Source organism: Salvelinus fontinalis, unplaced genomic scaffold (genome assembly GCF_029448725.1).
Source record: "Salvelinus fontinalis isolate EN_2023a unplaced genomic scaffold, ASM2944872v1 scaffold_2643, whole genome shotgun sequence".
Taxonomy (NCBI): Eukaryota; Metazoa; Chordata; class Actinopteri; order Salmoniformes; family Salmonidae; genus Salvelinus; species Salvelinus fontinalis.
The window spans coordinates 1-10,378 of NW_026602852.1; the positions used below are offsets into that span (position 1 = coordinate 1).

The following is a 10,378-nucleotide window of genomic DNA, read 5'->3' on the forward strand; positions in this document are numbered from 1 at the left end:
TCTTCCAGATGATGACAGGCCACAAACCTGAGCTAGTTGGTACGACAAAGTAGAGGTTCAGGGGAAATTATTCCCACCCCCATCTATGGAATATATAAAAAATATTCATAATCCACACTAAAAATACTATTACAATGAGTACATCCAAGGTAACAATTCATCTAGACATTTGGAAGGTCTTTGAGAAATACCTATCAAGTGATGCACTGTGATGCACTAGTCCACAAGTCTCAGTCTCCTCTTTTGATGCTATTTATTATAAACTACATGTATCCTTGAGTCCATCTATTGAGTAAAGGAGGAATAGATACTGTAAAGGTAGGACAGCAGAATTCTAAGAGATTTAACTGACAAGCTGTTCTCCGTTGTCAACAGAAATGGCGCTCATCACCACTAACCCCTACGACTTCCCAATGTGCAGCCAGGGACAGATCACTGTGGCCAGCATCAACGACAATGAAGAGTTGGATGCCACAGATGTGAGTCAAACAAAGGGTTAACCAAACTCTAGATATGGAATGGATAGGAACACCACACACACTGAATGTACTGTGAAATTCCAACTTGGTGGCAGCTGGGAATTTTCATGTATGTTTTTGTTTGATTCTAAATGCCTTGTGTTAGTTAGGCATGTGCCTCAAGGAACTCTTCATGACAGCCTCAAGAGAATACCACTAAGTGCCCTGTGGAACTGTGCTGCCATCTACTAATGTGTTGGCCAAGCGCAATCATGTGGAACAGAGAAGCCAGTCAAATCAATCCATCCCATTTGTTCTGCAGTGAGCAGCACAGACCTGTAGTGTAACTGAGCAAACTACCATTCAGTTCATCTCTGTTGTACTTCCTCTTTAATGTCAGGATGCCATTACCATCCTGGGCTTCACTAATGAAGAGAAGGTTGGCATCTACAAGCTGACAGGAGCTGTATTGCACCATGGAAACTTGAAATTCAAGCAGAAGCAGCGTGAGGAGCAGGCTGAGCCAGACGGCACAGAGGGTGAGTCCCACTCATAGATATACAATATGTAGAGCATTAGTCCCATTCCCCAACATAGAAATAGAACACCTAAGACAGACAGTGCCACATGAAAGTCAGGCAGGAGATAATTTTTGGAGAACAAATTCCAACCTCCAGAAATGTGGGTGAATCAAAACCTAACCCACAAAGAAGTTAACCAAACTATTTTGTCAGTGTGAAATCAGAAACAAGTGATCTTGTGTCCCTGAGTCTGTTGTTGTTGGTTCTCTCTCCAGTGGCTGATAAAATCGCCTACCTGCTGGGCCTGAACTCAGCTGAGATGTTGAAGGCTCTGTGCTACCCCAGAGTGAAGGTCGGCAACGAGTATGTGACCAAGGGACAGACTGTGCCTCAGGTAAGGCAGCCAAACACAGCATCTACCATTTTCTGAGCACTGGATTTATTTTGGGGACGAATTTATTGCTTTTGTTTTTCCCAAGCTTGTTTCACCTTATCACGAGACATGGTCAATATCTCATGTATTAATTTGAGGTATTATCATTGCAGGTTAATAACTCAGTCAGTGCTCTGGCCAAGTCCATCTATGAGAGGATGTTCTTGTGGATGGTCATCCGTATCAATGAGATGTTGGACACCAAGAATCCAAGGCAGTTCTATATCGGTGTGCTTGACATTGCCGGGTTTGAGATCTTTGATGTGAGTATGAGACCAGAACAAGACACTTAGTTGTGATTCAGATTGATTACAACCTTGTATGATGAAATGATCCCTTTTAAAATTCCATCAACAGTACAACAGCATGGAGCAGCTGTGCATCAACTTCACCAATGAGAAACTGCAACAGTTTTTCAACCACACCATGTTCGTCCTGGAGCAAGAGGAGTACAAGAAGGAGGGAATCGTCTGGGCCTTCATTGACTTCGGCATGGACTTGGCTGCCTGCATTGAGCTTATTGAGAAGGTAAGCTGTCTGTGAGGATTATAATGGACCGTAACAGCAAAGCTCATATGGAGCGCTGTGTGATATATTATCACAGTGGTACAACATATACAGTATTAAAATCACTGGGGAAGCCAATCGAGTCAAAAAAATCCATATTAAACCTGTGTTGTGATAATTGCGTTGTTTGCTCTATAACATGTTAGTTTATATGCTTTGACACCAAGATATGGGACTGCAGGTAGCCTAGTGGTTAGAGCATTGGACTAGTAACTGAAAGCTTGCAAGATCAAATCCCCGAGGTGACAAGGTAAAAATCTCTCGTTCTGCCCCTGAACAGGGCAGTTAACCCACTGTTCCTAGGCCGTCATTGAAAATAAGAATTTGTTCTTAACTGACTTGCCTAGTTAAATAAGGGTAAAATAAAAAAATATACAGGCCTAAGGCTGAGACAATAAGAAGTCACAGTGGCAGAATAAATTCAACCACACCTTTGTTTCATCACAAAACCGGAGAGCAACATCTGTCTTGTGGAGTCCACAAAGCATAATGAATGTAACAAACAGTTACATGACCTACAGCATGGTCAGTCAAGTACATCTTTCTGCCATTTTCGGACCACTAAACATCTATTGATTTAGGACAACAGAGAGTTACCGCAAGTCGCAAAGATATCAGGAGCTGCCTCCCTCCACTATTCCAGCACCATTTCAATTTCAACATCATCAAATCACCTATGCTTACAGTGAAAACAAAAATATTCCAAAAACGATTTTAGTCCAATCAACCTAAGCTAAATGTGTTAGTCCATGTTACTAATGTATGTGTTTGTGTGAGTAAGTAGAAAAAACATGTTGACTCACCCTACTTGCAGAGAAACGCCACATCCTCCTCTCTTTCATGTTGCAGAAATGCTTAAAAAATTCTAACTTCCTTTCCTGGGCAACGATTAGGTAGTCAACATTAGCCTACTACATCTAGCTGCATTTTGAACTTCCATACTCTCAGGCCAAAAGCAAAACGTATTCATTTTATAGTTGGATCAGAATTGGTGTTAGAATCATTGGCCAGCACGGAGAATTAAGTAAAACTATGAGTACAAGTCCCTATCTCCATCCATGGCTAATTTAGGAAAGGGCCCAATTTAGCTAGCTATCCTCCAGAGGACAACAACAAAATGAGATGCAACAATTGAAGTTTTTCTTTCTGTCAATGACGTTTGGCTTGATTTGGTGTGAAGCCAAATCCAAACTGGCTTCACTTGACACGTTTTTTGGTGCACCAGGACCATTCACAGATTAGCTCACTCAGTTTAGCTCAACTCTGATTCGCTGCTATTGTATACAAAAAAATATCAAGGGAGGCCAAATGCTCTCTGGCTTCTCTTGCATTCAATGCCACAATGTCATACTCTTTTTGACCAGACAGCATCAGATAGAAGGGCTACTACACATACAGAGACAGAGGGGCGCAGTTTTGCTCACTCTGATGCTTTACCTGGTGAGATATATTCAGCCTCTTGCTAAGCGAGATGAAAGATACATTATATTATGTCCAATTTTTGGGGAAACCTCACTTCCCTTGGCACCCATTAATATACACCACTGACAATTATCTGACTGTTGAGAACTCAATATGTTTCCTATTATGTGCCTCTAAATGAATATAATCCTATGTTTACTAAAGGAATAAATGTGATCCTAAGTGTAAATATCACTAATTTGATACACATCTCTTTTCGTAAAGCCATTGGGCATCTTCTCCATCCTTGAAGAGGAGTGCATGTTCCCCAAGTCTTCAGACACCACCTTCAAGGACAAGCTGTACGCCCAGCATCTTGGCAAAACAAATGCGTTTGAGAAGCCCAAGCCTGCCAAAGGCAAGGCAGAGGCCCACTTCTCCCTGGTGCACTACGCCGGAACTGTGGACTACAACATCACTGGCTGGCTGGAGAAGAACAAGGATCCCCTGAACGACTCAGTTTGTCAGCTGTACCAGAAGTCCGGAGTCAAAATTCTGGCTGCCCTGTATCCCCCTCCCCCTCCTGAGGGTAAGACTAGCATCACGTCCCAATATTTTTATTTTATTTAACCGTTATTTTACCAGGTAAGTTGACTGAGAACACATTCTCATTTGCAGCAACGACCTGGGGAATAGTTACAGGGGAGAGGAAGGGGATGAATGAGTCAATTGTAAACTGGGGATTATTAGGTGACCATGATGGTCAGATTGGGAATTTAGCCAGGACACCGGGGTTAACACCCCTACTCTTACGATAAGTGCCATGGGATCTTTAATGACCTCAGAGAGTCAGGACACCCGTTTAACGTCCCATCCGAAAGACGGCACCCTACACAGGGCAGTGTCCCCAATCACTGCCCTGGGGAATTGGGATATTTTTTAGACCAGAGGAAAGAATGCCTCCTACTGGCCCTCCAACACCAGTTCCAGCAGCATCTGGTCTCTCATCCAGGGACTGACCAGGACCAAACCTGCTTAGCTTCAGAAGCAACTAAACTATTTAACTAAATACAAGTGATTACTTAGACCCAAATGTTCTTTAAAGTCTTTCAATGTATCACCATTTCTCAGGGTTTATCTCTGGGATGATTTCATCATACACTCAGTTAATTTAATAAAACAATAGCTGTTATTTTACACAATCTCATTGGCAGCATTTGCCTCTAGATACGTGTGAAGTTAACCAGAGATTCTCTGGTTTATAATTAGTGTGCTTACTGAAGACAAGACCACTCTAGATTTCTTACATACTCTTATTATTATTCTATTTATTCCACCCGCTCCAGGAAATGTACTTTTCTAGTTATCTTTTACTTTTCCCCATTTTAACAGATAAAGCCAAGAAAGGAGGCAAGAAGAAGGGTGGTTCCATGCAGACAGTGTCCTCCCAGTTCAGGGTGAGCTTTTGAAATGTGTAGATTCAGTCCTTCAAAAGGTGCAATTATTCTAAATTACAGTCGGCCTGAGAAAATGGTTTGTAACCCTCTTACAGGAGAACTTACATAAGCTGATGACCAACCTGAGGAGCACTCATCCTCACTTTGTGCGCTGCCTGATCCCCAACGAGTCAAAGACTCCAGGTACAGGAAATATTGAGTTAAATATGTCATCCTATCAGTACAGTATCAGTAATCTTAACGATCCCAATCTATAACCTGTTTATGAGTATTAAAAGAGACTTGTTTTGTTTTACCAGGTCTGATGGAGAACTTCCTGGTTATCCACCAGCTCAGGTGTAATGGTGTACTGGAGGGTATCAGGATCTGCAGAAAGGGCTTCCCCAGCAGAATCATCTATGCTGACTTCAAGCAGAGGTACATACGCGCAAGCAAGCACACACACACACAAACACATACACCACATAAAACATCTGCCCCAAGGGTTTTCCCAGCATCAGAATAGTCTTACCTTTTACGTAATATAACCAACATATTACAACTTGACATGTTAAAAATGTCTCCTCATTCAGGTACAAAGTACTGAATGCCAGTGTCATCCCTGAGGGCCAGTTCATGGACAACAAGAAGGCTTCTGAGAAGCTGCTTGGGTCCATTGATGTGAATCACGAGGATTACAAGTTTGGACACACCAAGGTCAGTCAAATACCCCCCAGCAAAAGCTGACAACAAAACATAACCTGAATAATAATTTAAATCTGTACCATATAAAATCTCTCCAGGTGATCTATCCATCCTTTTGTTCTTTCTTCTTCATTTAACTAATGGAAAAGTTGGAAAAACATTGTACTGTTTTTTTCTTCAAAGTCATACATGACAAGTATAGGATAGAAACTAAACTCATTATCATGTGCATTGTGTTAGAGTGGTATCGCTTCAGTTATCTGTATCTGTACATTATTAATCTACAACAGTACAATAACTGACAATTTAGAAACAACCTATCCCATGGTATGTTTGTAACCGTTGCAAAGTTAATGTTGTTTAAATCTATCTAGTGGTGTTGTTCCCCTCTTTCGATTCAACCCTTTCTATCTGTCACCATCTGTGGTTCCATTGACCATGTTAACCTGTGTCTCAGGTGTTCTTCAAAGCCGGTCTGCTGGGTGTCCTGGAGGAGATGAGAGATGAGAAGCTGGCCACTCTGGTCGGCATGGTCCAGGCTCTCAGCCGTGGATTCCTCATGAGGAGAGAGTTTAGCAAGATGATGGAGAGGAGGTGAGGAATAGCAGACATCTTGGCAAAGCTTTCTGTCAACCACCTGTATCTAATGCATTATGATTACATACTGTATATGCTGTGAGTTGTTCAGAATGAGAAAGTACATCTTATAATGGTCAACTAAAGCTTTTGGGTTAATTCATTTAGTACAGAAATGGATGTAGCAACTAAGGATTCTAGCTTTATAGTTGCAGTTTGAGACTTGGCTGTTCAATTGTCATTTAAATGTGTGGTATTTACCCATTCATTCTTGAAGTATATAAAATGCCTCATGAGCTTAGCATGCACGACCAGATCTTGCATCTAGAGCACTGTTTATGAATTTAAGAGGGGTTACATTTCCCTAGCCCCATTCCTCAGCTGTAAACAAACAGTGACAGGTGGTTCTGTTTTGTTATTCATCTAATCCCAGAATGTAGCTTTAAGCATGTCACTCACCATGTCACTCTGTCCTTTCTGTCGACCAGAGAATCAATTTACGCCATCCAGTACAACATCCGCTCATTCATGAATGTCAAAACTTGGCCATGGATGAAGTTGTACTTCAAGATCAAGCCCCTGCTGCAGAGCGCTGAGACTGAGAAGGAGCTGGCCAACATGAAGGAGAACTATGATAAGATGACGGCAGACCTGGCCAAGGCTCTGTCCACAAAGAAGCAAATGGAGGAGAAGTTGGTGGCCTTGACGCAGGAAAAGAACGACCTGGCACTCCAAGTCGCATCTGTGAGTGAAAAAACAACGATCATTACAGGCAAATTTACATACATATGAACACACCTTTTTATTGCTCATGTTATATACTTTATATATCTCATGAATTTCTATTGATTTGCTCTGACCTCTGAGTAAAAAGTATATTTTGATACACAAAGTGAGGCCTCTGATTTGTTTACTCCTGTTCTGAAACCAGGAAGGAGAGAGTCTGAACGATGCTGAGGAAAGGTGTGAGGGGCTCATCAAGAGCAAGATCCAACAGGAGGCCAAACTCAAAGAGACGACCGAGAGGCTGGAGGATGAGGAGGAGATCAATGCTGAGTTGACTGCCAAGAAGAGGAAGCTGGAGGATGAGTGCTCTGAGCTGAAGAAGGACATTGATGACCTGGAGCTCACCCTGGCCAAAGTGGAGAAGGAGAAGCACGCCACTGAAAACAAGGTCTTGTATCTTGCCATAGACAGTCTAACCAAACACTAATCAACTCAAAACATAGCTTAACAGAAATGGAATTCAAGTTGTATTGTGGGTGCAGGAACAATTAAGACACAACAGTAGCATATAACAATAGTAGAATTTCAGTTGTGTGGTACTCCCAACATTCATTGCATGTTCTACTCCCCCATTTATGACTTCCATTCAGTACACTGGCATGGTGAACACTGACATCTAGTGTTGAATCTATAGTACAGTAATTGTTGATGCAGTGTGAATCTAATTGAAATGAATGCAATATATAACAAACTAAATCTCCCCTTTATGGGAGACTAATTTTGATGTGGCTGTTTTCAGGTTAAAAACCTGACAGAGGAGATGGCGTCTATGGATGAGAGTGTTGCCAAGCTGACCAAGGAGAAGAAAGCCCTCCAAGAGGCCCACCAGCAGACACTGGATGACCTGCAGGCAGAGGAGGACAAAGTCAACACTCTGACCAAGGCCAAGACCAAGCTGGAACAGCAAGTGGACGACGTGAGTGGAGTTTGACATTTTGGCCATGATAGTATGTAAGATGACATTATCTTCAGTTGTTTAGATTTGAACAATATATGTGTTTTTATCTTCTAGCTTGAGGGTTCTCTGGAGCAAGAGAAGAAGCTCCGTATGGACCTTGAGAGATCCAAGAGAAAGCTGGAGGGAGATCTGAAACTGGCCCAGGAGTCCATAATGGACCTGGAGAATGACAAGCAGCAAGCTGATGAGAAAATCAAGAAGTAAACACAAACAAATGACTACCGTATTAGCTGCTATAATGATTGTTCTTGACTAATTCTTGTAATTATGAATGAACATTTACATGGTATTCTTAAAAGCAAAGTGAATGGTATGATCCTCTCCCTTTACACAATCGAACCAAAACCAACTCTGCAGCCGACCTATTTGTGTTTCTTAGGAAGGAGTTTGAGACTACCCAGCTCCTCAGCAAGGTTGAGGATGAGCAGTCTCTGGGAGCTCAGCTGCAGAAGAAGATCAAGGAACTCCAGGTACAGTACAGAATATAAGCTCCAGTACAGAAAAGCACAGACTTGAATCATTTCCTTAAAAAAAAAGTATACTTCTTCTGGCAGCAGACAGTTTTCCAGTGGCTTCTGATGGCTCAGTAGGTTGGAAGATGGTGTTTCTTGTTGGTACTTCTTACCATCCCCACTCAGCCCTCAATGACAATATCCATGTTAAAATGGCTTATATCCATCTAGAGTCCTCTGTCTAACTTCTTACCTTTGAGGGGTTGGTTCCAGCATGGGACACTGTCTACTGAATATATTCTTGTAACTGGCTTTTATTAAACACATTTATGCTAAATATGCATACTATTATTATTTTGTGAGGTTCAATTGTTTCAACTGTATTGTAGTGTTCATCCCCCCTGCTCCTGCCCCCTGTTCTAGGCCCGTATTGAGGAGCTGGAGGAGGAAATTGAGGCTGAGCGTGCTGCCAGGGCTAAGGTTGAGAAGCAGAGGGCCGATCTCTCCAGGGAACTTGAGGAGATCAGCGAGAGGCTGGAGGAGGCCGGAGGCGCCACTGCTGCTCAGATTGAGATGAACAAGAAGCGTGAAGCTGAGTTCCAGAAGCTGCGTCGTGATCTTGAAGAGTCCACCCTGCAGCATGAGGCCACAGCCGCCGCTCTGCGCAAGAAGCAGGCCGACAGTGTGGCTGAGCTCGGGGAGCAGATCGACAACCTGCAGCGCGTCAAGCAGAAGCTGGAGAAGGAGAAGAGCGAGTACAAGATGGAGATTGATGACCTCTCTAGCAACATGGAGGCTGTCGCCAAGGCTAAGGTGAGTAGTGAAGTTTTGATCAAGTAGTGTTGAGGATGGTCAACTACATTACCATTCAAGTGAACTGAAGTTGACAGGAGTCACATATATAAATGAATGATGGTAAATGTTTCACTAACAGGGCAATCTGGAGAAGATGTGCCGTACTCTTGAGGACCAGCTGAGTGAGCTCAAGACTAAGAATGATGAGAATGTTCGCCAGGTCAACGACATCAGCGGACAGAGAGCCAGACTCCTGACAGAAAATGGTACCTTCAACAATGAACAACAAGCCAATGCTTTCCTTCAGTAGAACACAACATGTATTAGGGGCTGTATCCACATAGCTTCTACTGTACTATTCACCACCTAACATTGCCCTACGATTCCTCAAAATACATTTTGAACCTCAGACAACAGAGACCCTATTTACAAGATGTCCCTCTGTCCCTGCAGGTGAGTTTGGTCGCCAGCTGGAGGAGAAGGAAGCCCTGGTGTCTCAGCTGACCAGAGGCAAACAGGCCTTCACCCAGCAGGTGGAGGAGCTGAAGAGGGCGATTGAGGAGGAGGTCAAGGTAAGGGACCCAAAATGGGCTCCACGTCCACAGAGTTTAGAGTTATATCTTCATATAGACGGTGACTACACCACCCTCAGACTCCTACTGTCTCTCCACCCTCAGAGACTGATACTGTCTCTCCACCCTCAGAGACTGATACTGTCTCTCCACCCTCAGACTCCTACTGTCTCTCCACCCTCAGAGACTGATACTTTCTCTCCACCATCAGAGTCTCATACTGTCTCTCCACCCTCAGAGACTGATACTGTCTCTCCACCCTCAGAGACCGATACTGTCTCTCCACCCTCAGAGACTGATACTGTCTTTCCACCCTCAGAGACTGATACTTTCTAACCACCCTCAGAGACCTACTGTCTAACCACCCTCAGAGACTACTACCATAATTTGTTTGACAGTCTCACTCATGTCTCCTTGTCTTTGTCTTTCTTTCTCACAGGCTAAAAACGCACTGGCCCACGGTGTTCAGTCTGCCCGCCATGACTGTGACCTCCTGAGGGAGCAGTTTGAGGAGGAGCAGGAGGCCAAGGCAGAGCTGCAACGCGGCATGTCCAAGGCCAATAGTGAGGTGGCTCAGTGGAGGACTAAGTATGAAACTGATGCTATCCAGCGCACAGAGGAGCTGGAGGAGGCCAAGTGAGTCACACGCAACAGAAAAACTCAAATATGGTGTGGATGGTGAGGGTGGTAGGGGACTCTGAGAAAATGTTACATCACC

The 10,378-nt window shown here is 43.4% G+C and overlaps 1 protein-coding gene across 1 annotated transcript; it reads left to right on the plus strand.

The window, feature by feature from the left end:
* Positions 1-5: 5 nt before the first annotated feature.
* LOC129850997 (myosin heavy chain, fast skeletal muscle-like) lies at positions 6-10,296 on the plus strand (the record flags this gene model as incomplete). The annotated part of the gene is given in 21 exon segments (XM_055917136.1): positions 6-39; positions 376-479; positions 859-997; positions 1,255-1,373; positions 1,526-1,675; positions 1,770-1,940; positions 3,666-3,969; positions 4,773-4,837; positions 4,933-5,020; positions 5,137-5,254; positions 5,410-5,533; positions 5,979-6,115; positions 6,586-6,841; positions 7,029-7,271; positions 7,623-7,799; positions 7,896-8,041; positions 8,221-8,311; positions 8,717-9,106; positions 9,228-9,354; positions 9,542-9,660; positions 10,100-10,296. Coding segments are annotated over 21 exon segments (3,299 nt in total), but the record flags the coding sequence as incomplete, so codon positions are not given.
* Between the last annotated feature and the right edge of the window lie 82 nt (positions 10,297-10,378).